The 27164-nt window shown below is 49.4% G+C and overlaps 1 protein-coding gene across 3 annotated transcripts in view; it reads left to right on the forward strand.

Annotated features, from left to right (window-relative positions):
• The first annotated feature begins 16083 nt into the window (after nt 1-16083).
• Nucleotides 16084-27164, forward strand: part of PLXNA1 (plexin A1) — a 55375-nt gene continuing 44294 nt past the window's right edge. For all 3 annotated transcript variants that reach the window (XM_037034048.1, XM_037034049.1, XM_037034050.1), the window contains exons 1-3: nt 16084-16291; nt 21625-22882; nt 24937-25119. In XM_037034048.1, coding sequence (XP_036889943.1) covers nt 16275-16291; nt 21625-22882; nt 24937-25119 — 1458 coding nt within the window. In that variant the 5' untranslated portion in view covers nt 16084-16274. The remainder of the gene's footprint in view (nt 16292-21624; nt 22883-24936; nt 25120-27164) is intronic.

A 27164-nucleotide genomic window follows, 5' to 3' on the forward strand; every position in this document is an offset into this window, starting at 1 on the left:
AGGACCTGCAACCAAGACTACTGTACACAGCAAGGCTATTATTTAAAATTGAAGGAGAAATAAAGAGCTTCCCAGACAAGCAAAAGTTAAAAGAATTCATTACCACCAAACTAGTATTACAAGAAATGTAAAAGGGGCCACCTTAAAAAAGAAAAAAAAAGAAACATAATTATAAAGAATAAAATTGCAATAAATACAAATCTACCAATAATCACTTCTGTGGGGGAGCTTCATCCAGCAGCTCTCCCCCGGCCACATCAAATAGGAATAAATCTACCAAGACATGATCTGCTTGGGGAGGAAAGGTGACCAGTCTCTCAGAGGAGAAGGGCCTTGAGCCAATGAGCTCTAACATTCTTTGCTGAATTCCCAGTGAGGGGAGTGGCATGTAGAGCACCTGAGTGTTTACAGATATATGTAAATATTTGAATCTTCTGAAAGGCGATAGTGAATAACATCTCTTTGCCAAATTATTTGAGGTGGCAACCCTCTGGGGTTAAGTGGAGAGTAGGGTGATTTGCATTCCCCACTGAGTGAAGAGGTCCCTGCCTCAGATATTAAGCAGGGTGAGAAGGATGTAAGGTTGAATTTGTCCAACTTGCCCATCCAGACCAAAACATTTAAGAGATCATACACTTTTTGGGGGTTGAGAAATACCCACCTTCTTTGTTTATTTAGTAACATCTTGAAGGTTTGGTACCTGGATCTGAACTATTTGAGACCTAACTATAGAGTGAAATAAGACATATCCTAAATACTGCCAAGGCTGATAATGCTGTATCTTTCCTGGGGGAGAGAGATATAGAAAATTAGTAGAAGGATAGTAGAAACCCCCTTTTCAAGACTAAGCACACTGGCAGCCTCCCAAAGTGCAGGTACTACTGTCCCTTACCTCGGGTATGACCTAGCTGGAACTCCCCTTCATGACGTGTTGTCTGTGCTAGTTCTAATTTGTCTGCTAGACAGTGGCCTAGGCAAGATGCTGTGTGGAGCCATGGCCTTAGGGGCGGACTGGCGGGTTGGGACCAGAGCCAGACACTGGAGTGGGGAAGGTTGCTCTGGCGCCCATAGGGAGCAGGGGAGGCAAAGGAACCGACCCCCCTCCAACCCCTTCCCCCCGGTGCCTATCCCCAGTGAAGAGACCAGCCCTGCCAGCTCTGCAAGTGTGTGCAGGCAGGCACCCTAGCTGAGCTCACTAGGTGTGGCTGAGACACCCAACGCAGCTGGGGCAACCCACGAGAAGGGCCCAGCTAGTGTCCAGAGTTGCCTCTGCCATCCCATAGGTTCCTTCTTTTTTTTTCCCCTAAGCTTTCCTAATTATGAGCTTCTCTGCCCAACTTTTCCCCAGAATTTCTTCTGCCACAAGCTCGGCAATTAAGAATCTAGTTTCACTTTCACTCAGTCTGCACCCTCAGATCCTGCTTCTTGCTAATGAGAAGAGTGTAGTGGGTTGAAATGTGCTCCTTGTGAGGAGGGCTCCCAAAGCTGTCACCCCTTGATCATCCCTGCCTCTTTTATGCCTCTGTCTCTCCCCTGTCTAAAACAGCCAGGGGGCTGGGAGTGCCAGATGACCATCCTTATTTGTACTTCCTGAGATGACCCGAAAATTAAATTACTGTGATTGGAGCTCCCTATGAGACCCTCTTGAGTCTTTAAGGAATGACCTTAGGACACCTCCAAGAGGTCCTTACTTATGCAGGAATGCCTGAATCTCAAGCCAGAGGGAGGAAGTGTCTCTTTTCTTCTGGGCTCAGTGAGAAGCTGAGATGCTCATAAATACCTCACTACAAAAGTTAATAAAAAGCAAAAGTCTTTGTTTTCTCCTCCCCAAGCCTAAACCTAGGTGGGGATCATGTGCAGGGGATGGGACTGCAAATACTTTTACAATGTGCCTCTCATTGCATGGACTCTCATTGCTTATAGCTGGTGGGAAACCTAGTGTTCTGTTCCAGTCCACATTAGAGCTTATCTTTTCACAGATGTCTTCTAGTGGCAAGCACCCTAGTGACTTTTACATGCTTGACCCATGCCTGAGAGGTGCATCAAATGCTTGGGAGAGAGAAAACAAGACTCCTATTCATGGAAGAGGGTGCAGGAGAGCATAATGCAAAGAAAGCCACTCAAGGGGTGGTGAGAAATGAACCTTTCCTCTTATCTGTAACACACCTGGAAGCCTTACTGAAAGATACAGTGCTCCTGTCCCTGGGGTAGGTATTTCTCAACCCCGAAAAAGTGTGTGATCTCTTAAATGTTATGATAGCACAGAGTTCCATCTTCTTAGGTGTGCCATCCACAATGATGGCTCTTAGCCTCTGGCTGATTAAGGTCCTGAATCATCAGGTCCCTGTTCTGGGCACCAGATGTGGGGGAACTTTGTCCAGCAGAGCTCTCCCAGCCTTGGCAGATGAGAATAAGTCCACCAGACATGATCTGCCTGGGGAGAAAAGGCTGACCAGTCTCTTAGAAGAGAAAGCTCTTGAGCCTCTCTCTCAGTGGGCTTTTATTGAGTTTAGCTTGCATAGGAATGCATATCAAAGAAAGCAGGTATGGTTTATAGATAACACTTCCAGGATCACAAGGATCCTTCTGAGTCAGGGTCCAGGAGACAGGGTGACAACAATTGGCCATAAAACCTGGGGAAACAAACTTATTTTGTGCATGGACACTTAACATTTAAATTGAGGACATTCTTAGCAAAGGAAGTTTCACAGGATTTAATGCATTCTTTCTCAGGCCTGATTGCCACCCCGCCCTCCACCACTCTGGAAACCGCCAGTTCTGGCACAGGACTACACCCTCCTTCGGCATTGTAACAGGCCTGAATCAGGTGGGGGAAGCAGGGTAGTCAAGAGATTAGGAGACTTTTTATAGATAGAGTGAGGACTCAGGCTATGGTAAATCCAAGTGGTTGAGGGTTTTTTGTCCCTTCTCCACAATCCCCTAAATTCTTCCCTGATGGCCCCTTTGCAACTGTCCCTCCCTTGAGGAATCTTACCCACCATTGGCTAACCAGTCATCCACCCCTGGGTGAAGTAAAGGGGGCAAAGGCTGTGACTCTGACAAGAGAATAGGTTTTGTCTCCTTAGTGGCTTATGGTCCCAAGGTCCGCTAGCCATGGGGCCTTTTTACTTGTTGGCAAGGTTACAGCTTCTGAAACCAGGCAGGACAGTTCCCAACACATTCTAAATATAAATGGCCTAAATGCTCTGATCAAAATACATAGAGTAGTTGAATGGATAAGAAAATAAGACCCATATATATGCTGTTTATAAGAGACCCATCTGAGAACAATAGATACACATACTAAAAGTAAAGGGTTAGAAAAAGATATTTCATGCAAATGGAAATGAAAAAAAGCTGGGGTAGCAATATTTATATAAGACACAGTAGACTTTAAAACAAAAATCACAATAAGAGACAAAGAAGAATGCCGCGGCCCGCTGCAGCAAGGGTGGTCGCGAGGTGAGGCGAGGGACTGAAAGAATGGAGAGGACCAAATGCTCTGCTGGCAAATGGCAACTTTATTCAAGGAACAGCTGTCTTATATACAAACTGCTAACGCCTGAAGCAAGACCGCAAGGAACTAGAAACAATGTTGTTTTTCAAAGTTCGTGCACTCCCTTAAGCTATCAAAAGGGCAAGATGTTCTCATAACCGTCTTTTTCTTGGAACATGACACATATGCCAAAATCTTGTTATATCCTTCAAGGCTGGGAACTAGAAGGTTAGGAAAATGCCAAGGTACCCGCCGGCTCCAGGGACCAGAAACCAAGTTCATCCACCATTTTCACAGTGTAGAACTCTGTCCTTGATCCCCTGTGGCCTGGCAGGCTCCCACAGAAGAACATTACGTATTGGTAAAGTAATTGATCTAATAAGAGTATATACGCCTTGTAAACAATTATGAACCCAATGTAGGAGTACCTAAATATATAAAGAAAACCTTGATGGACATAAAGAGAGAGAATGACAGTAATACAATTATAGTGTGGGTTTTTAACACCCCATTGACATCAATAGATAATCTTCCAGTCAGAAAATCCACAAGGAATCAGTTGCCTTAAATGGCACACTGGACCAGATAGATATTTTCAGAGCACTTCACCCAAAAGCAGCAGAATATACATTTTTTTCAAGTGCACATGGAACATTTTTCAGGATAGACCATATGTTAGAACACAAAACAAGTCTTAATAAGTTTAAGAAAATTAAAACCATATCAAGCATCTTCTCTGACCATAGTGGTAATGAAACTAGAAATTAACTATAACAAAGAAACTGAAAAACAACAAAACACATGGAGGCTAAATAACATATTACTAAATCATAAAGGGGTTGACCATCAGATCAAGGAAGAACTCAAAACATACTTTGAAACAAATAAAAATGAAAACACAACAACACAAAAATCTTTGGGACATAGACAGAGGAGTGCTAAGAGAGAAAGTCATACCATTACAGGCCTATCTCAAGAAACAAGAAAAATCTCAAATAAACTACCTAACCATACACCTAAAGGAACTAGAAAAATAATGAAAAAACAAAGCCCAAAGTGAGTTTAAGGAGGGAACTAATAAAGATCAGAGCAGAATGAACAAAATAGAATCTAAAAAGATACCAAAAAAAAAAAATCAATGAAACCAAGAGCTGTTTTTGGAAAAGCTGCCTTTTACCAGACTCATCAAGGATTAAAAACAAAAAACAAAAAAATTCAGGACCAAAGTAAATAAAATCAGAAGTAAAAGAGACATTAACAACTGAGAGTTAGCCCCTCAATCCTTTCAAAGGATTATAAGAAACTATTAAGAACACCTATATGCCAACAAATTGGACAATCTGGAAGAAATGGGTAAAATCCTAGAAACATACAATATTCCAAAACTGAATCAAGAAGAAACACAAAGTATGAACAGACCAATTACAACTAATGAAATTGAAGCAGTAATTTTAAAAAATCCCAATGAACAAAAGCCCTAGACTGAGTGGCTTCACAGGTGAATGTTACCAATCATTTGGAAAAGAATTAATACCTCTCCTTCTCAAACTATTAGGAAAAAAGAGTTTAAGAGGAGTGAAGACTCCCAAGCCCATTGTATAAGGCCAGCATTTTCCTAAATCCAAAACCAGTTAAAGACACAACAAAGAAAAAAATTACAGCCCTGGCTGGTGTAGCTCAGTGGATTGAGTGCGGGCCTGTGAAGCAAAGAGTCACTGGTTCGATTCCCAGTCAGAGCACATGCATAGGTTGCAGGCCAGGTCCCCAGTAGGGGATACATGAGAGACAACCACACATTGATGTTTCTCTCCTACTTTCTCCTTCCCTTCCCCTCTCTCTAAAAATAAATAAAATATTAAAAAAAAAGAAAAAAATTACAGGCCAATATCTCTGATGAACATAGATGCAAAAATCTTTAACAAAATTCAGCAATCCAAAATCAACAGTAATTAAAAAAGATTATACACCATGATTAAATTGAATTTATTGCTGAGATTAAAGTTTGGCACAGTATCTGTAAATTAATTAACATGATACACCACATAAACAAAATAAATGATAAAATTCCTATAATCATATCAATAGATGCAGAAAAAGCATTTGATAAAATTCAGCACCTATTTATGATTTTTTTAAAATCCCTGGAAAGTGGGAATAGAGGGAACATATATTAACATAATAAAGGCTATATATGACAAACTCACAGTTAACATTATACAACATGGGGTAAATCTAAAAACATTTAGGGAACAAGACAGGGACGTCCACTTTTACCATTCTTATTCAACATGGTGCTGGAAATCCTGGCCACAGCAATCTTACAAGAAGGGGATATGAAAGAAATTCAAATTGAAAAGAAAGTAGTGAAGCTGTCATTATTTGCAGGTAACATTATACTACATATAGTATAGACAGAGAACCCTATATATACTATATATAAAGATCCCACCAAAAAACTACTAGAACTTATAAATGGATTCACTAAAGTAGTAGAACACAAAATAAATTCCCAGAAAATGTTTACATTTTTATACACCTATAATGAACTATCATAAAGGGAAACAACAACAAAAAAATCCCATTCACAATTGCATCATAAAAAGACCTAGGGAAGATATACAGGGGCTTCTGGCCAAGATGGAGGTATAGGTAGACACACTGTGCCTCCTTGCATAACCAAAATATGGACAACAACAATTTAGAAAAAAACAAAGTACCAACAGGAAATTGAACTGTATGGAAGTCCAACAACCAAGGAGTTCAAGTAGACATATTCATCCAGATGGGTAGGAGGGGTGGAGTCAGGCAGCCAGGCAGAGAGGAGTTGGGACAAAGTGGTGGCTAGCAGACCCCAGGTGCACAAGGCAGTGGCTGGAGGACCCAGCGAGGCAGTGGATTGTAGAGGGGTGCAGCGCACAAGGAGGCTGGCAAACCAGGTGGTCCCATATTTGTGCGCATGTAAACCAGGCGAAACTGGGGAGCGAGACAGACTGCACAACCCAGGGTGCCAGCACAGGGAAATAAAGCCTCAAAACACCAATTGAAAACACCTCTGGGGGTTGAGGTGCCGGAAGAAACTCCCAGCCTCACAGGAGAGTTTGTTGGAGAGACCCACAGGGTACTAAAATGTACATAAACCCACCCACATGAAAATCAGCACCAGAAGGGCCCAGTTTGCTTGGGGGAAGTGGAAGAAGTGACTGAAATCCATCAGAGAGCAGAGCAAGCACCATTCTTCCCTCTTGGACTCTTCCCCTACATACAGGGTCACAACACAGTGACTAGGTTGCCAGGCCCAGGAGAACACCTAAGGCTCCACCCCTCACTATGTAACAGGCACATCAAGATAAAAAAATGGCCCAAACGAAAGAACAGATCAAAGCTCCAGAACAAATACAACTAAGCAATGAAAAGATAGCCAGCCTATCAGATGCATAGTTCAAAACACTCGTGATTAGGATGCTCACAGACTTGGTTGAACTTGGTTGCAAATTAGATGAAAAAATGAAGGCTATGCTAAGTGAAATGAAGGAAAATGTACAGGGAATCAATAGTGATGGGAAAGAAACTGGGACTCAAATCAATGGAGTGGCCCAGAAGGAAGAAAGAAACATCCAATCAGAAAACAATGAAGAGGCCTGGCTGGTGTAGCTCAGTGGATTGAGCATGGGCCCATGAAACAGAGGATCGTGGTTCAATTCCCAGTCAGGGCACATGCCTTGGTTGCAGGCTAGTTCCCAGCAGGGGACACATGTGAGGCAACCATACATTGATATTTCTCTCCCTCTCTCCTTCCCTTCCCACCTAAAGATAAATTTTAAAAAACCTTTAAAAAAGAAGAAAACAATGAAGAAACAAGAGTTCAAAAAATGAGGAGAGGCTTAGAAACCTCCAGGACATCTTTAAACGTTCCAGCATTCGTATTATAGGGGTACCAGAAGGGGAAGAGGAAGAGTGACAAGTGGAAAACTTATTTGAACAAATAATAAAGGAGAACTTCCCCAGTCTGGCAAAGGGAATAGACTTTCAGGAAGTCCAGGAAGCTCAGACAGCCCCAAAGAAGTTGGACCCAAGAAGGAACACACCAAGGCACATCATAATTACATTACCCAAGATGAAAGATGAGGAGAGAATCTTAAAAGCAGCAAGAGAAAAGGAGACAGTTACCTACAAAGGAGTTCCCATCAGACTGTCAGCTGATTTCTCAAAAGAGACCTTATAGGCAAGAAGGGGCTAGAAAGAAGTATTCTGTCATAAAAGGCAAGGACCTACATCCAAGATTGCTCTATCCAGCAAAACTTTCATTTAGAATTGAAGGGCAGATAAAGTGATTCTCAGATAAGGTCAAGTTCAAGGAGTTCATTATCACTAAGCCCTTATTATATGAAATGTTAAAGGGACTTATATAAGAGAAAGAAGATTAAAAGCATGTACAGTAAAATGACAGCAAACTCACAATTATTAACAACCACACTTAAAACAAAAACAAAAACAAACTAAGCAAACAACTGGAACAGGGACAAAACCACAGAAATGGAGATCACATGGAGGGTTAGCTACAGGGCAATCAGAGGAAGAGAAGGGGAAAAGGTACAGAGAATAAGTAGCATAGATGGTAGGTAAAAAATAGACAGGATAAGAATAGTATGGGGAACATAGAGGCTAAAGAACTTATGACACATGGACATGAACTAAAGGGGGGAATGTGGGTGGGAGGGGGGCACAGGGTGAAGGGGAGTGAATGGGGGAAAATGGGACAACTGTGATAACATAGAAAAATATTTTTTAAAAAGGAAGATATACAGACAGCACACAAGCATATAAAAATTTTTAAAAAGACCTAGGAATAAATGTAACCACAGATGTAAGAAACCTATTCTTGGAAAATTATAACACACTGAGGAAAGAAACTGAAGAAGATAGAAATAAATGGAAGCATATACTGTGCTCATGGATGAGAAGAATTACCCTCATTAAAGTGTCCATCCTACCCAAAGCAATCTATAGATTCAGCACAATTCCTATCAAAACAACAATGGTACATTTCACAGAACTAGAACAAATAATCCAAAAAATGTATATGGAACCACAAAAGATTCCCCAAGAGCCAAAGTTGGAGGTATCAAGCTACCTGATTTCAACCGGTACTACAATGCTGTAGTAATCATGATAGCATTATTAGCATAAAAACAGGAATGGATCAATGCAACAGAATAGAGAACCCAGAAAAACTCCACAGCTTTATAGCCAATTAATATTTGACAAAGGAGATAAGAACATTCAGTTGGGTAAAGATAGTCTATTCCACAAATAGTGTTAGGAAAATTGGTCAGATATATGCCAAAAAAAAGAAAAAAAAGAAACTTGACAACTTTTTTAAACCACATAAAAGAATAAAATGGATTAAAGGCTTAAATGCAAGACTCAAAATTATAAAACTCCTAGAAGAAAACATAGTGAGTAAAATCTCTGACATTTTTCTTAGCACTATTTTTTTTCTGGTACCCATATTTTTTCAGACTATAAGATGTACCCCCTCAAATTTGGGAGGAAAATGGAGGTGTGCCATATAGTCTGAATGTAGCTTACCTGGCTTGCTGGGAGGGGGTGGTGGTGGAGTGGGGTCACAGGTTATTAAATATTTTACCACATCTTTTGCTTCAAAATTTTTTCTCCTATTTTCCTCTTCTAAAGCCTAGGTGTGTCTTATGGTCCTAAAAATATGGTATATCTCTTTGGACAAGGGGGAAAAAGAACAATAAATGGGACTCATCAAAGTAAAAAGCAAAGAAACCATCAACAAAGTGAAAAGAGAATCTATTGAATGGGAGAAGATATTTGCCAGTGATACATCTGATAAGGAGTTAATATCCAAAATTTCTGAAGAGCTCGTGCAACTCAACATCAACCCCCCTGCAAACAATCCAATTAAAGAATGGAGACACTTCTCCAAAGAGGATGTGTAGACGGCCAACAGACATATGAAAAGACATTCAATGTCACTAATCATCAGAGAGATGCAAATTAAAACCACAATGAATATACCATTGCACACCTGTCAGAATGACTATCACTGATAAATCAACAAATAACAAGTGTTGGAGGAGATGTAGAGAAAAGAGAACCCTTGTGCACTGTTGGTGGGAATGCAGACTGGTGCAGCCACTGTGGAAAACAGGATGGAATTTCCTCAAAAAATTTAAAATGAAACTGTCCTATAACCTAGTGGCATATATCCTAAGAAACCCCAAAGCCTAATTCAAAAGAATACAGGGTGGGGCAAAAGTAGGTTTGTAAGTATATTAAAAATAACACTATAATTAATAAATAATAAAACAAAAATAAACTCTGTGTTTTGCATACCCACAACTGTAAACCTACTTTTGCCCCACCCTATATATTCATCCCTCTGTTCATTACTGCATTATTTACAATAGCCAAGATATGGAGGCAACCCAAGTGCCCATTAATAGAGTGGATAAAAATGTTTTGGTACATGTATACAATGGAATATTAGTAGGCCATAAAAATGAATGAAATCTTAACATTTGCAACAGCACTGATGGAGCTAGATGGTATTATACTAAGTGAAATAAATCAGTCAGAGAAAGACAAATATTTCATGATTTCACTTATATGTGGGAACTAAAGAATGAAATAAATGAACAAACAAAATTGAAACAAACTCATATGTAATATATACAGAGAACAGACTGATGTTAGCCAGAGGAAAGGGTGGTAAAAAAGTTGAAGGGATTAAGTACAAATTGGTAGTTGCAAAATAGTCATGGGGATGTAAAGTTCAGTGTAGGGAATACAGTCAATGATATTGCAATAACTATGTAATGGGCCAGGTGAGTACTGGAAATATCTTGATGAAGTATATGATTGTCTGACTACTGTGCTCAATACCTGAAACTATCAACAGTACAAAATAATGTTGAATGTAAACTGTAATTTTTTAAAAAGAATCTCAACATGGTAAAAAAAATGCTGGGCACATTGGAGGAGAAGCAGTTAAATAGGTGGTGGTCCATGAATGCTTTGCCTACCCTCCATCCAGGCCTGCTTGTTTTGATAATTGCACCTGGATTTTGCTTGGGGGGAACCATTTCCCCATACCACCCCCTGGCTCTGGAGAGCTTCCTGACCACCAAGTGTCAGGTTGTACCCCCTAGCCACCACGACTGGTTTGAAGCAGCCACCTGATCCTGCCCACTTTATGAGGCTCCATTCTGGGAATTTCCCTGAACCTATTGGCAAAGAAGCACCTATAGCTGCCAAGGTCACCATGTGCAGAGACCTGCATGGGTGAACCAAAATAGTGACCGGTAGAGCCCATGATGACCATGCAGCCATGCCCAACTGCTGCTCATCTGAGCCAGTGTAGGCCCCACTGGAGTGTAAGCCCAGTTGAGTTTCTGTCTTCTGCAACCAACAGCACCTGACTGGTGAGGGCAGAGGTGGCTGGAGAATGGGCTGGGCTGGTGAAGGCCATGGTGGGCCCAGCAACCTTCTCTTCAGAGGGCTGGCACCTGAGCTAAACCCTTCTCCTCCTGTTGTAGAGCAACGTGCCTAAGGCTTGGATTGTGGGGCTATCTCTGGGCCCTGGACCGGCCCCTCAATCCTTTCTATACCTAGTAGCCACAGTGGGCTTCCAGAATGCAGCAATGTCTGTGGCTTGCTGCTGTGTCCACACCAGCTGCATGGCTCTGTGGCTGACAGCACCACCCCAGAGGTGCTTGGGAGGAGAAGCCAAGATGACTCGTAGCACTTCATACTCATAGCCTGACAGCCCAGGGCAAGTCCCCACCAAATATCAAAGAACCCCCAGGGAACAGCCGCTCCATGCCTGTCCCCAGTGTATATGCATGTATGTACACATAACATGGACTTAGGGGTGGAGGTGTTCTGTGTGCTGAAGGAATCCTTGGAGGGTCAGTGCAGGGCGGGTCTCTACCTTTTCTCTTCTCTCAGATCCTTTCAGCCACACAGAGCTGGGTAGGGAGGGGCAGGTGAAAGCTGGTGAGTAAGAAAGCCTCCATCCTTGGGGTAGGAGGTGACAAGAGTGGAGAAAGTAAGACATGGTTCTGACATGGTGGGCAAAGCACAGGCAGGAGTCAGGATGATTCTAGCTTTGAGCCCAGTAGCCAGGGATCAGTGGGCATGTCCCAAGGGTTTGGGGTATCCAGTACACCCTCTACTCCCTCCCTTGGCCTCCTGCTTACCCATTAGTGGTGGGGGCCCACTGTGGGAAAAAAGAAGGCACTCTTGAATCTACTTTTGTTCAAAGCTCAGAGTCAATAGTATGCAGAAGTGGCCCTGGTAGCTGTTCCTGTGGTGAGAACCTCCTCTCAAACCCCAGTCATAGTCATTTCTTGAAATTGTTCCATGCCATCCAACAATCCCCATGCCCTTCTGAACTGCTTGGCCAACAGGAGAAAAAGCACAGAGAAAACCGAGAGAGGAAGGGTTCAAGCTGTCCCACTAACTCTTTTACCCCCATGATGCCTGGTACAAATCCAGCTGAGGCTTCCGCCTCTCTAACTGCATGGGGGCAACCTCCATGGATAGCAGTGTCAGGGCACACACACACATGCACACACACACATGCACACACACACACATGCACATGCACCCAGGCACTCAGACTCACGCAGGTGAAGAGCTCCTAGCTAACTTCAGGTCGGGTGCCCCTGGGTTCAGTGGAGCTCCAGAGAGCAGGTACTGCTGCACTGGGCTCATTGGAGCAACAGTTATTAATCATTTTCTCTTCAACAAACTGCCTGTTGGGGTCTTCTCCCCATGTTCCTATTGGATTGTTGTCTTTTACTCATTGATTCTTAGGAGCTCATTCTGTATCATGAATATGCACATTTGGAAAAAATATGTGTTGCAAGTAATTTTTCCTAAATCCTGGCTTGTCTGGCCATTTCCTTTTTATAAATCTCAATGAACTCTAATTTTTAATGAACAAAAAATAACTAATAGTAAGGTAGTCAAATTGACTTACGTTTTCCCCTATTTATTTATTTTTGATGTTTTGTTGAAGAAATCATCCATAGCCCACAGTCATAAGGGTAATCTGCTCTGTTGTCTTCTAAAAGTTTTGTGGTTTTCTCAATGGTGCTTGGACCTATGGTTCTCCTGGAATTGATGGTGTGTGTGATGTTTCAGTGTTACATAATCAAATTTCCATCTTGGAAAGACTTGCCTTTGCTGTGTGGGGAGTAGACAGAATGGTGATATGAGCAGAAGCAGGGGACAGAGTGGGGATAGAGGGAAGCAGTGTAATCTGGTGTAATGTTTGCAAAGAGAATCCACAGGGCTCAGGGATGCAGGGGCCCTAGGAGAGGGAAAGGTGTTCAGGAGGACACTGTGGTTCTTGGTTGGGCAACTGTAGGACAAGACGGTGCCATGTTAACTATGAGCAGACTGCCACCCAGAGCCTAGCAGCCCTCCTAAGCCACTCCATGAGACAGTGAAGACAGAAGGCTGGATCCCAATAGAGTGGCCCTGGCTCTTGGGGACTGTTGAGCCAGAATGAGAAGGGCCTTGACAAGTGCCTGCCTTAGTGGTTCCACAGAGGATAGGTTATCAAGGAGCAGAGTGGTGGGAACAGCTCTGGTGCCAACATAAGGAATAGGGATGGACATTTCCTCAGGCCCACTGTAGTGCTCAAACTCATACCTCTTCAGCACATCTCTCAGACAGGTCTCCAACTCCTTCTCACAGAATAGGAAAGCTGGGCTTGGAAACAGACAGGACTTGTTGCCTATTAACTAACCACCCCAGAATCCACACCCAGGTGTATGACTCAGAAGTCCACGAGGAAGGGTGGTGCTTGCGTCTGGTTTGCTGGTTCATGAGTGTGCAGTATAGCAGAGAAGCTGAGCTGAGACCATAGATTATGGAGCTAGGCTGCTGGGGGTGGCCCCTCAGGTCTGCCACTCTCCAGCCAGGGAACTTGGGCAAATTGCTTTTCCTCTCCTGCCTCAGTTTACTCATTTGTTAAAAGTAGCAGAGTTTTGTGTAGATTCAGTGCAAGATTAGTGCTTGTTCAATGAAATACTAAGTAGGACTTTTGAAAAAGATGCTCACCCTCACTCAGGGATATGCAAATTAAAGCCACAATAAAAAATCCGTGCATGTTTTAAAAAATCAGTGCATGTCACCAGACAGACAACAACTCCAGGCAACAGTACCAAGTGTGGGCGAAGATGAGGAATGCTGGTATTGCCAGCTGAAATGGGGTCCTTGCAGTGTTGTGAGAAAACATTTTTGGGGACCCAGAAGGGAGGGTGAGGTCTGCTGGTAAAATTTATTTGGATGGAAATAGAAGACTACCCCCAGGTTCCAAGTACCTCACCTCCATCCATCCCACTGTGAAAAAAAATCCAGTCTGGTCTTCATCCAGCCCAGTATAAAAGTCAAGGCCCAAAAGTCATGTGCCATGCCTAAACTTAATGCAATTTAGTCCCTGTTTGTTGCCATTCAGCTGGCATAGTCTGTTCCCAGCTGCACTCTGGCTGGCACAGTGCTGAGGTATGTGCTGTCTGCTGTTGGCCCCAGGAAGCTGTTAGGGCCACATAGCTGCTATGGAGAGAGAACACCCGAACAAATGAATGAACAGGGTTTGAGTGACCCAGAGAGCACATGTAGGGAGAGAGGAAGGGACGGGGGAAGAGAGAGAAAGGCTGATTCTTTGTTAAACTCGGATTATATCACATTATATCATCTCCGTCTTGGGAGGGACGAGGACCTTCTTCAAACTAACCAATAAACTTCCCAATCTTTTGCAGGCTGGCACTAGGTCCTCCCCCTAACCAATCCATTTTCTACATCTATTCTTTTTCCCAGACTAGACAGACAGGACTTTATGGCCACCATCTCAGCTTCTATTGTGCATGCCTCAAAGTGGAAGTACCTCCCCCTTGTCATCTTGGCTTCTACTGGGCATGTGCCCAGCAGAGGAATTTCCTTTTTATTGTTTTATTTCTTCCCCATGTAGTCTGGGGGAGGGGAGATGGACGGCTGTATCCTGGGAAGATTGAAAAATTGGTCCTTCCTACCTACACAGGGAGGGAGAGGCGCTAATCCTCTTGGGGGGACAATGCTGCAATCCCCTAGGGGAGCCCTTGAATGCTGCAACTTCCCAGCTAAACAGGCTGTGTCCAATTCAGCTCCTTAGCCCATGAGGCTCAACAGTGTCAGATTCCCTTTGCTTCCTTCCTTTACTAATATCTAGCTACTTATGGTAACACTGGGACCTTCCCAGAGTGCTACAGGATTGCAAACCCAGCTATCACTTGGACAAACTGTTTTGGGTTATCCACCAATGCTAAATACACACATACCTGGTGACCTAACAGTCCACCCCAGGGTGTAACTGCTGCCAACAGTGTACAAAGATATGTCCAAAACAGCTCACTGCACAGTGGCCGTAAACCAAGGGCACCAGCTCATCAACAGAAGGGATGACTAGTACAGCATGCAAGAACACTACAAAGCAGAGTGAACAAACTGCCCATCAGCAACCCCACCAGTATGGGTCTTCACATCCAGCAGATCAGATTTCTGTGATGCTCCACAAGCACAGCAAAGCAGCAGGCTACACTGAAAATACACAAAAACTGATGAAAGGATTAACCCTGAAATAGGATAGCAGCTGCTCCAGGGGAGCAAGAGGGACGAGGTGGTAGGGAACCGATGGCCAATCTAAGTTTCTTACCTGAGACTATAACTATTTTCTCCTCTGTGGGGATGACAGATTCTCACACAGCATGAACATGGAGGTACTCTGTTGCTCTCACCTACGCAGCTCGCCTGCCCACCAGGAGGTTTGCTGGTCCTTTAGTTTTGAGGCGCTCCTGCACCTGGTCTCTCCTTGCCTGGGGCGGTCTGCTAGGAGGCCTCCCCGCGCCCACATCTTTGGGCGGCTCTCGGAATCTGCAGGCCACAGGGAAAGCACCATCACGGGTGACTGCTGCCTGTCCTCCTGCTGGACAGCCCCAGCCACTGCGCCCCGCCCCTCCCCGGTCCACCCCGCCCCGGTTGAGGGCGGCCGGGTTTCCGTCCCGCCACGCCCCCACCTCAGGACTCAATTTTCCTCCAGGGTCTCGTCCGCACCGATGAATATGCAGCAGTGGGTCTTGCTGCTCAGCCGGCGCAAGGCGCTGTTTTGCACACTAGAAAGGGTACCCATCCTACCCAGCAGTTGAGGTCACCGAGTCCAAGAGCTGAGGACCTACAGCGCCACAGCTTCCTGGATAGGGCACTTTCCCTCCTCGGGCCTCGGTTTACCCTTTCGTGAACGGAGTTTGTGCTCCTAGCCCCTGGAAAGGCTCGGGTCAGCCCGGACGCGGGGCGGGCGTGGGGCGGGGGGCGGGAACCTGTGGACTTCCCTCCAAGGCCCCCGAGCGGAGCCATTTAAAGCCAGCAGCTGCATCGCCCTTTGAGATCGCGTGGAGGACCAGGCAGGCGCGCTGCGCGGGACTGGGCGCCCCCTGGAGGCTACTGCGGGCCCCGCCCCGCCAGCTCAGCCAGCCCCGCCCCCGGCCTCGGGCCGCGCAGGCGCGCTGCACGGCACTCCGCGGGCGGCGAGATCGAGGCTGGTCCGCAGCCGCGCGGGGCTGAGCGCTCCATTCATGCTGGGCAGCGGCGACGCGGCCACGCAACAGAACCCGGGTACGGCGGTGGCCTTGGCCTGTGCTGCTTGGGCGGCCCGGCGGCTGAGCAAGAGGCGGCGGTGGGAGGCGGGGATGGCCATCTGCGGGGCATGCCCGGGGGCGACCGGTGAGTAGGGGCTCAACTTTCCCCTTGGTGGGGAGCGGTGCTGGGGAGGGTTCCAAGTGAGGGTGCGCCGAGTGGGAGACGCCCTCCGGCCCGCGGCCGCGGCCTCCGGAGGACGCGGACCTGCGACCGGGCGGGCGGGGAGTGTGCGTGGGGTACTGCGGCGCGCGTGTCCGCGCGCCCCTGCGGCTTCGGCCCGACTCCCTAGTGTGTCCCGCGCGGCCGCGGTGCAGGCGCTGAACTAGTCCGGTCCCCACTCGGTCGGGGTCGGACCTGGCCCAAGGCCCTGCGCCATTGGCCTCCTCGCCGACCAGGCTCGGCCCGCGGAGCACCGCGGGGCAGTGCTCTGTGCGGCGCAGCGAGGCTAGGGCCGGCGCTGCCCTCTCCTCAAAGGCTGGAAAGAAAGTTTGCCGCTGCCCCACGGGAAGGACCCTGCGGGGGGCCCAGGCCGCGCCCGTAGATTGGACCACAGGTCGGACCTCTGCCCGCCCGCAGGGCCGGGCCGGGCTGTGCAGGCCCGGACAGGGCCGCAGCAGCAGGAGAAAGGAGTGCGGGGCTGCGCCCACTGTCGCCCCTCAGGGCCCTAGGGTGGAAGCTAGAGCAGCTTCCTCCGGACCCGCCCCGTCCCCACCCCGTCCCCGTTCCCGTTCCCACCCCTCCTGGCGTAGGGTGCCGGGAGATGGGCGCTGTGTCCGTGCGCCCGCCCGCCCACAGGGCCGCGCACCCGGGCTAGGAGGGGGCGGTGCGGTTGCCTCCTCGGCGGTCGCCCTGCTCGCTGGGGCCTCCTGGACTCCCCTTCTTAGGGCCTCTCCAGGGTCAGTCTGCTTTCCTCGGAGGCTCCCGATTGCTTCCTGGAGAGTCTGGGCCTGGTGTGCACCGCAGCTGGAGGCGGCATGGCTGATTTCGGGCTGCCTTTGGGAAGGGGGAGCGGGGCTTCCAGGGAGTCTCCTGTCTGCTGTGAAATCGAAAGTGCAGCCTGGGAAAGGGGTGGGGGGAGGTGAGAGGGACCCATTGACTGCTTAGAGCCTGGAGCTGCCATTGCTGTTCTGTAGGGTGCGGGGGCCACGCCCCTTGAAAGAAAGGGGTGTGTGTGTTGAGGGTGATGTAGCCGGTTCCTCTGGCACCTGAGCCGGGCTTCGGTACCTTCCCCGCTGAGGCCAGTTCTCTGGGTCTGGGTAGGGACTAGGGGGGTGGGTTGGGGTGGGGTTCAGCCTTTGCTCTTCTGGCCCCTGTGGAGCACCTTCCAGGTATCCTCGGTTCCCTGCTGGCTTTGGGATATGCAGGAGAGACCAGATTTTGTACCAGGCAGCCAAGACTTTGCCCAGCCCTGAGGAGCACTCAGTTGCATTGCTTGAGGCAGACCATTCAGCTTCAGGGCCAGGCTGCAAGTCAGCCTGGGAGGGTACAGAGAAACCCAGCAAGGGCATGTCAGGTAGGGGACAGCATGGATGGAGGTCTAGTAAGCCCCTTTGTGGTTGAGGTATGTGCCTGGGAGTGGGGGACAAATGAGGTGCCATGGACAAAGCAGACAGCCCTTGCTGGCCTCCTGTGGTCCTGAAGTGGTTTTCATATTTTGATATCCCAGGAAGGTACCCTATGTCTAAAACTGGCGGGGAGAAGAGGGCATCACTTCCAGGGAAGGCCAAGTGGAGGCACTTTTCCTGAGAAACAGGACTGCAGTGGTGGGAGAACTGGTCATTTTTGGACCACCTCCTGAGGCCTTTGTTGGGGGAGGTGGGGTGATAGGTAGCTCTCTGTCCTGGTTGATAATGGTATACCACTGGGCAGGATAGCAGTATCTTCTCAGGCTCAGCATGCCCCAACCTGTCCAAGCCCCAGCAGGATCCCAAGCCAGAAATATAGGGCTTGGGCCCTCTCTGAGTCAGTGAGGGTTTTTATTTCTCAGGGTGAACAATGGTAGTGGGGGGAGGCTGTCTGGGAGAACAGAGGACATTGCTCACTCCATACTCTGCTGTACAACTGAGCCCATCCTGTCCAGGAGTGGAACCTACTGTGCCAGATCTGTCAGCCTCTGTCTTGGCCTTTCTGTCCCTCACCTCACCCGCAGCTGGTACATCCAACACCAGTTCAGCTTCTCCTTCCCCAGTCTGGCTCTGACTGCAGCTGCAGTCATTTCCAGTTCCCTCTGCATGGCCCAGGAGGTTCCACCCCAGGCCTTTGCTCTTGCTATCTGTTACCTAGGGTGCCTCCTCCCCTACTAACTCCTGTATACAGTGGTCTTTCTAGAATAGGCGAATAGGCTCCCTGGGGGAGCTTCCCCAGGCCACAGGGGCTGGTTCTGCTCTTTCCCACCCCCTCTCAGCCACAGAGCACAGCATGTGCTCCCCTTCCCTAGCTTAGCATAGTCCTCCCCAGCACCCTGGTGTGAATGCATTTTTTTGGAATGAATGCATTTTTTCCCTGGGCAGGTCAGAGGTATGTGGGAGTCCAGCAAGCCTGGCCATCCAGCCTTGTAGGAGTGTAGGAATCAGTCCCTGTCCTGCCAGGACTAGCTGGGTGACCTTGAATTTATCTGAGCCCCTGGCACCCTACTTCTAAGATAGGGGAAATAACCCAGACATGTTTGCTCACCCTTGTGAGATGGTGGGCTTGAGGAACCCAAGCCTAGGTTCCAGATCCCCCTTTTCCTGGCAGGCAGTCCCATCCTTTTGGCCTGCCCCTCCCCTCTCCTCCCCTTGGCCTGCCCCCCACCCCAGCAGCCTCTGTTGTGGAGGAAGAAGAGTGGTAGGCCCAGAGTTTGGATGGTGGCTTTTTTAAGTGGATCCCTCTGTTTAATATAAAAAGTAGGGCCCGTAATTGCATTAAAACGTGTATAATTATCCTGCGGGAGGGGAGAGCCCAGCCCCTGGTAATTGCAGGTCTGCTTTGAACTGATAAACGGTGAGTGATTCATGTTTTCTTTGGTGTTCACATGGACTCAGCTTTTGGCCCAGGCCCTGCTGCCACTGTGAGGAGCCTTTTCTCTGTGCTGCTTTGGACTCCTGAGCTGGGGTTAGGGTGTGGGGATTTGGGGCCTCCTCTCCTGGCTGCCAGCAGAGGTCCCTGGTGACTGTAGTTCTTGGGGCTAAGTTCAGGCAGAGGTCCTCAAGGAAAGGCAGCTGATATAGCCTGCTGGGAGGGTCCTGCAAGGCAGCACAACCTGGTTTTCTTGCTGGTAGGATCCTGGCTAATGTCTCTTGCTTCTTGAACCTCAGTTTCTCTGAGGCCTGAGTATGGCATTCACTGGGCAGAGGGTGTGTGGGAAGTGAGAACAACGTGAGAAAGCAGGTCCTGCTCTGTTTGGGCCTATTCTTTTATTCATTCATTCATTCATTCCCAAGTATTGGCTCCTGGGGTTAGCTTTGGAAATACAGAGGCAAACCACAGAGCTTGGCCCTTCTCTGAGAAAGCTGTCAGTCTAGTGGGAAGAGCATCTGGGAACAATAAGAAACAACGGCCATTAGCAAGTCTTGTGCTGCAAATTCAAACTGAGTAACTGGTTGTGAGGGAGCAGCTGTTAACTTCAGGTAGCAGCAGGTCAGGGGGGCAGCTGAAACTGAGCAGGGGTGTGGGGGCAGGAAAGGGAAGAGCACTCCAGAAGATGGGACAGAAAGTCCAAGGGTCCAGGAGAAGGCAGACATGGAGGCCCAGAGACTGCTGGGCATTGTCTAGGAGCCAGCTACCCTGTGCCCATCTCCCAACCTTGGCAGAAGGTCCTTTTGGCAGAAGGTCCTGTAGGCCTCAGCTTTCCCACCTGTAAAATGGGGCTGTTGGTCTATATTAGGATAATTGTTTGGGAGCAAAGGATGTTTGCAGTTCCTGCCAACCTACCTGCAGTTGGGACTCAGCATCTCTGGGTTCAGTTTCCAGCCAGGAATTTGGTAAAAGGCCCCAGTACATCTGGCAGAGCCAGGGCAGAGTCCTTGCTGGCATGGAGAGACTACCCCTGCTGATGGCACCTTGCAGAAGTGCCCTGACCTTCCCTTTTTTACCCATGAGAGAGAAGCTGTTCTCCTCATTTTGTAAATGGGAAAACTGAGGCTGGGGAAGAGGAGTGATCCCTCCTCAGGGATGCATGACTACAGTGACAGAGTCTGGATTTAACCCAGTACCTGATTGTCAGCTTTTGGACTGGGGGGAGATGAGATTTTTCCAGAGCAAGGGGAGCTATGGCAGGATTTGTGGGGCCTGGTGACCTTAGGTGCAGTTCAGAAAAGTGGCCAAGCTACCAAGTGCAGACTGGGCTGTAGGTGGGCATGAGAGGCAGTGCTATGGTCATCCAGGTGGGAGAGGGATAGGCAGGTTGGGGGAGGTCTAGGGGGTGATGTGATATGGGGATCAAGGGTTAGGGTCATGGGCATTCCTGGGGCTTGGTGTGAGGGTGGATGGTGCTGGGAGTGTGATGAGGTAGGGAGGAATGGCAGGTGAAGGTGAGCCTGTGGGCTGGAGGTTGGGGAGAGATGGCTACTACTGAGGCGTGAGGTTCAGGGAGTCCCTGCTTTCCTTTCTCTTTGGAGGAATTTCTCTTTCTTTGGAGTTGGGTTGAGGATTTCAATGGGGAACTCGGAGGCAGTTGACCAGGAAACCTGGGAGTGGTTGGAGCGTGGGGTGGGGGTTGAGGGGGCAGGTTGGGGGCACCTGTTGGCCGGGGATGGGGATGGTAGGTGGAAGATGCATACAACTTGACTTCTGTATCAGTCCTCAGAGTAAAAGGGCTCAAGGTCCAGCAAGGGGCTGGCCCTAGGGCCAAGGTGACCCATATTGCCCTCTGCCCACATTGAGAGTTGCTGCCCATATGTCCTCATCTGTGGTGGAGGTAGTGCCTGTGAGTAGGATTGTCCAGGGCCTGCAAGGGAGCATGTGTCCCCAGAGCCTAGGACAGAGGCTGTTGCCTGCCATGGGAACTTGGGGCTTGGGGGGCTTGCTCCTAGGACATGGGAAGGCTCTGAGTCAGGTGATGGCTCCCAGTCTAGACCCCAGATCTTCTCTCCTGCCTTGTTCCTGGGTCCTTTACTCTGTTCTACCTGTCCAGCAATGGTAGGTCTAGGCATTCATGGTCCATGTCTGTTGGCTAGACAAGTATTCTGGGCTATGTCTTGGATCACAGGCTTGGTCTTGGTGATTCCTGGTGTACTGCTTGCTGTTTGCAGGGCTTTAGGCTAGGAAGTTGTCCTGTCTATACCTCTGGTTTCTCCAGGATTAGATTGTGGAGTGTGGGATGTCCCAACCTGGTCAGGCAAGCCAGAGAGCTCAGGAGATGACATATGGGCATGTCTTCCCTTTTGGGGGTGAGGCCCTGCCCACACTCACACCCCCTTTCATTGTCTTCCCCACAGGGATGAAGCTCCTGGCCCCGTGATGCACATCTCTGGAGGACCTGAGCACCAAGGCCTGAGGCCCGGGCCTGCCATGCCACTGCTACGTTTGAGCCTGTGGGTGCTCTTTATGCTGTTGCTGTTGCTGGGGGTTATTCGGGCAGTGGCGGGTGCCACTAGGGCAGGCAGGGGTTTGCAACCTGTTTTCCGCACCTTCTCAGCCAGTGACTGGGGCCTTACCCACCTAGTGGTCCATGAGCAGACAGGTGATGTGTATGTGGGTGCGGTGAACCGCATCTATAAGTTGTCGGGGAACCTGACACTGCTGCGGGCTCATGTGACAGGCCCTGTGGAGGACAATGAGAAGTGTTACCCACCACCCAGTGTGCAATCATGCCCACATGGCCTGGGCAGCACTGACAATGTCAACAAGTTGCTGCTTTTGGACTACGCTGCTAACCGCCTGCTAGCCTGTGGCAGTGCCTCCCAGGGCATCTGCCAGTTTCTGCGGCTGGATGACCTCTTTAAGCTGGGTGAACCGCACCACCGCAAGGAGCACTACCTGTCCAGTGTGCGTGAGGCTGGCAGCATGGCAGGTGTGCTCATTGCCGGGCCACCAGGCCAGGCCCAGGCCAAGCTCTTTGTGGGCACGCCCATTGATGGCAAGTCCGAATACTTCCCCACTCTCTCTAGCCGCCGACTCATGGCCAATGAGGAGGATGCAGACATGTTCAGCTTTGTGTACCAGGATGAGTTTGTGTCATCGCAGCTCAAGATCCCTTCAGACACACTGTCCAAGTTCCCAGCCTTTGACATCTACTACGTGTACAGCTTCCGCAGTGAGCAGTTTGTGTACTACCTCACTCTGCAGCTGGACACACAGCTGACCTCTCCTGATGCCGCTGGAGAGCACTTCTTCACCTCCAAGATTGTGCGGCTGTGTGTCGATGACCCCAAGTTCTACTCGTATGTTGAGTTCCCCATCGGCTGTGAGCAAGCGGGGGTGGAGTACCGCCTGGTACAGGACGCCTACCTGAGCAGGCCTGGCAGTGCTCTGGCCCACCAGCTGGGCCTGGCTGATGATGAGGATGTGCTCTTCACCGTGTTCGCTCAGGGCCAGAAGAACCGTGTGAAGCCACCTAAGGAATCAGTGCTGTGCCTGTTTACACTTAGAGCCATCAAGGAGAAGATCAAAGAGCGTATCCAGTCCTGCTACCGTGGTGAAGGCAAGCTCTCACTGCCCTGGCTGCTCAACAAGGAGCTGGGCTGCATCAATTCGGTGAGTGTGCACCTCACCTCCCCGGGTGATGCTGCTCTGTCCTGCTAGCCTCACCCACTGGGCAGCCTTTGCTCCCTGTGACCCCATTCTCTGAAACAATAGCAGTGCTGACCACATGCCCATGTGGCACTTGCCCTGTGCCAGGTGCTGCTGCTTGCCCATTGTCTCCTAGAGGCTTGCAGCACCATAGGGGCTGCCCCCTTGGTGTTGGCCTCAGAGCCAGCTTGCAGGTGTGTGCTGTCCTCTTCCTTTAGTAGGTGGGGGTGAGGGAACAGTACCGTGTCCACCAGTCCACAAGCCCCTGTTGGACATAAAATTGACAAGGTGCTTGGCAGTATTCTGGGTGCTTGCTGGCTCCAGCTAGTCTCCATTTTACAGATGTGGTCTCTGAGACTTAGAGAGATAGGTGACTTGCTTAAGGCCACACAAGTAGCCAGTAAGAGGCAGAGCTAGGGCCAGACCAAGGCCAGACCAGGGTCAGGTGGGTACCAGACACTGTCTGGCCCACAGTCCCCTATCAAAAGGCTCTGTTCACCCTCGTCCTGGGCACCTGGCCATGTGTCTGCCCTCTGGGCCTCTTTGCCCTGGCAGTTCACCTGGCAGTATAATCAGAGAATACTAGCCCTGACATTGGGGCTGCCTAAGCACATGTGTGCTGGGAGCTCAGTAGCTGTCAGCCATAGCTCCTGTCTTTAGATCCTGATGGGGCTGGCCTGGGGCTTTTTCATTCAGCCCGGTAGTAGCATCCACTGTTTTTCAGAGGAAGGCACCAGGCTTAGTGGGAAACTTGTTCAGGGTTGTGAGTGTTAAGATTTGAGAATTCACCCATGTTGGGGATGTCCAGAGACATACCTCAGCCCTACTACTCCTACTACTCAGGAATTGTTGGGAGGCCTAGGGAAAACCACTTAGGCCTCAGCATGTTTATACTGAGAGTGACACTGGTTTGTGTCTAGGGCAGGTAGGACGATGAAGGTCCACTTCTTATATCCAGAGGGGGCCTTCTTATGCAGTGGGGGCCTCATGACAGGGCCATTTCCACATTGAGTCCCAGGTACACTAGGCAGATGCATTGTCCATCCTCTTCTTAGCCTTTCAGGAAAGATGTTTTATCTCCATTGTACAGGTAGAGAAACTGAGGCTTGGAGGGGTGGCTTCTGCTGAGGTCACATTGTGTGATTGGCATTCCTTGTGCCCATGGCCAGCTCTGCCCTTTCCTTGGGCATTGTTCCCACTTCTTCCTCACATCTTCTTCATTCATCCTGTGGTCTTCCCCAGCCAGGTCACTATCTTGGGTCCCCTCCAGGACCCTGGCCCTGCCCTGACCTTATTTTTCTACCTGTCTGTCCCCTTTTGGCTCCTAGTCCTGGTGATCCTACCTCATTGGTGATCTCCCCCTGTAAACCTTTGACCAGGGTCATACACCTAGAACCTGCCTCTTTCACCTTATTCTCCCTGTTGTGGTGGAGCAGCAGCCCCCATATTCCCTGTCTCCAGGCCTTCTCTGGAACTTCATGCTCAGTCACCTCCTGAGATGGGGCCCTGCTCTTTGCCTTTTAGGTTTGACCCTTGTCTCCTGTCTTGAATAAACCATTTAAGGCAGGATATATGCTTCCCATCCCCCACCCACGGCTATCCCCTGCCTCTGTGTGGCTGTCACTGGTGCAGTGGGCCTGGCCTCCTGGTTGGCTGCACCCTGGCCTTTTCTAGGCTGCCTCCTTCTTTAATCCTCCCATTCCAAAATTGGGTGTGGGGTCTGTGTGTGGTATGCATGTGAGACAATGGGTTTAGCCCTAGGCCTGTGTGGGCCTCGGTCAGCCTCAAGGAGCCTGGGTTGCTCCATCTGTGGAGTTGGTTCAGGAGTCCCTCATCCCTTGGAACTGTATAGGCAGTGCCCATAAGTTCTGTGTTGCCATGTGCTTGTCTCTGAAGATCCTCTGTGGGCACTGTCAGTTAGTAGAGCTGGCTAGTCCTGGCTTCCAGGCCTTGCTCTCAGGGAAAAGGTGTTTGGGGAAGGCTGGGCAGCCCAGAGACTCACCTCTACCCTCCCGTAGCCCCTACAGATCGACGATGACTTCTGCGGACAGGACTTCAACCAGCCCCTGGGGGGCACGATTACTATTGAGGGCATGCCTCTGTTTGTGGACAAGGAGGATGGTCTGACTGCCGTGGCTGCTTATGACTACCAGGGCCACACTGTGGTGTTCACCGGCACGAGAAGTGGCCACATCCGAAAGGTCAGGCCTGGGGATGGGGTGACGTGATGGGGTAGATGGAGCTGTGGGTAGGAGATAGCATTGCTGTGTGACCTAGAGGCCAGATCTGGTATATGAAGAGGTGGGGGCACCGCCCCTGTGCTAAGTTCAATGACCATGGGTGCTCAGGCGAGGAGTAAAGGGTGGGCCAGGGTGTCTCAGTGGGCCCCTGCCTGTCTTCCCTTGCTCCTTCTGGGTGTCTCTTTTGCATCTGACACTATAAAGACACTGGCTGGGCAGGTCAGGGTTTGTGAGGTGCCTGGCTATCTATTCTGCCATCCCCCTGCAGCCTACAGATGCTGGCCCTACTCTCTGAGGACACGTAACTTTGGAACTTTGTGTGTGGGCGGTAGGGGCAGGCATGCCTGCCTGGGTTCCCTCTCCTCCTGGTGATCCAGTGTCTGATGAGGTAGTCCTGTGCTATGAAGGAGGCCCACCCACCATTTGAGGAGGCAGCAAGACCAAGGGCAGAGCAAGGGTAGTGCCCTTTACCTCCGCCTGCCAGTGGCTGATACGAGTAGTGTGGTGACTGACTGCAGAGTGACAGGGACCAGCTTTAGGATCATCCCCTGGGCTTCTCAGGATAAGAACTGGGGGTTCTGTGGAATAAGGCCTGTCTGGTGAGTTCAGGTTTCCTTCTTATCAGCAAATGTTGGGCCGAGCCAAGCTATTATGGAACTGGGCTGGGAGGGATTCCTGGAGGAATAAGTGGAGTAAGGTACCTTGTGGATCAGGCTGACTTGATGGGTGGGGGGCCAGACCAGGGAAGGGCTGGCCTGTTGTGGAAGAAGTTCTCAAGGTGACTGTAGGGTGGGGGTGCTTCAGAGGTCCGTACAGGAGTGTAGCCTGATGAGTGAAATAAAAGCTGACTTGAAGACTAGTGCTGACACAGCTTCCTGTGCACCTGTGGGTGGAGGCTGGGCTTGCCTGTGCTCTCAGCTGCCATGTAGGTTATACAGGAGAGGTTTCCCCATGTCTGCCTGGTGACTACTTGGGAATTATGCCCTACCCACTTGCAGATTCTGTGAGCTCTGAGAAGGGACACCACCTCCCCTCCACAGGATGGGGTAGCCCTGGGGCCCAGCTGCTAGCTGAAGACCAACTGGGATGGTGTGGGTTTCTGCTCACAGTGACTGTGAGGCTGAGTGCCTGCATAACTTCAGCTACTGAGGGTGTGGGGGCAGGCCAGTGCAGACTCTTGTCAGTCACCATCTATGCAAGCCTCTGTGCCCTCAGAACCAGTCCTCTGGTGTGACCCACCTCACACTCCCAGCCCTGATATTGGGGGTACTGCCTGTAGCCTGCCTGCAGGGCCCTTTCCCTTCCCAGGTGTCAGGCCCCAACTCAGCATGCACTCCTTCTTCCTACCCCATGGGGCTGGGAGAGCAGGGGAGGAGCCCTCTGAGCCTCTGTGGGTGTGTTGTACAGGTTGTACCTGGTAGGGGCCAGAGGCAGGTACATGAAAGTGGAGGTGGGGATCTCTCTGACATATTCCACAGGGTGTTCCAGACCCAGCAAGAGGTCAGATTCCCTGGGTCTAGGAAAGCCTGATCCAGTCTATCAATGGTTGATAGCTAGCAGCAGGCCATCCTGCAAGTCTGGGAGAACAGGTTAGTCCAGCCCTATTCTCCCTCTCCCCAACTCCTTCTCACTCCTCTGCCCCAGGGCATCTTCTAGGTGAGCTCTGGGTGGGAGCTTTTGAGTCCAGTTAGTCCTGCCTCCCTACCCACTTCCATAGAGGGAAAACTGGGACCTAGCATGTAGATTGTGGGGTTTGACTAAGGCCCATCAGTAAGAGGCTTCATTGGGTGTGGAGCAGCCAAAACCAGAAGTCCCCTTCCTCTTTTCCTCAACCTTCCCCCTCTCCCCACCACCATACTTGTCTTAAAGAGCCCCTTCCTAGGTACCAATTCTTTCCATCCCTGGAATCATCTGTTGAACATGCACTGCACGTGAGTGGACAGTGCCCTTTCTGGGTATGGGGTCAGCCGTGCCCAGGTGCTGCTGGCCTGGTGGTGGCAGTCTTT

This window comes from Sturnira hondurensis, unplaced genomic scaffold (genome assembly GCF_014824575.4).
Source record: "Sturnira hondurensis isolate 20B ecotype Veracruz unplaced genomic scaffold, ASM1482457v3 Scaffold0021971, whole genome shotgun sequence".
Classification (NCBI taxonomy): domain Eukaryota; kingdom Metazoa; phylum Chordata; class Mammalia; order Chiroptera; family Phyllostomidae; genus Sturnira; species Sturnira hondurensis.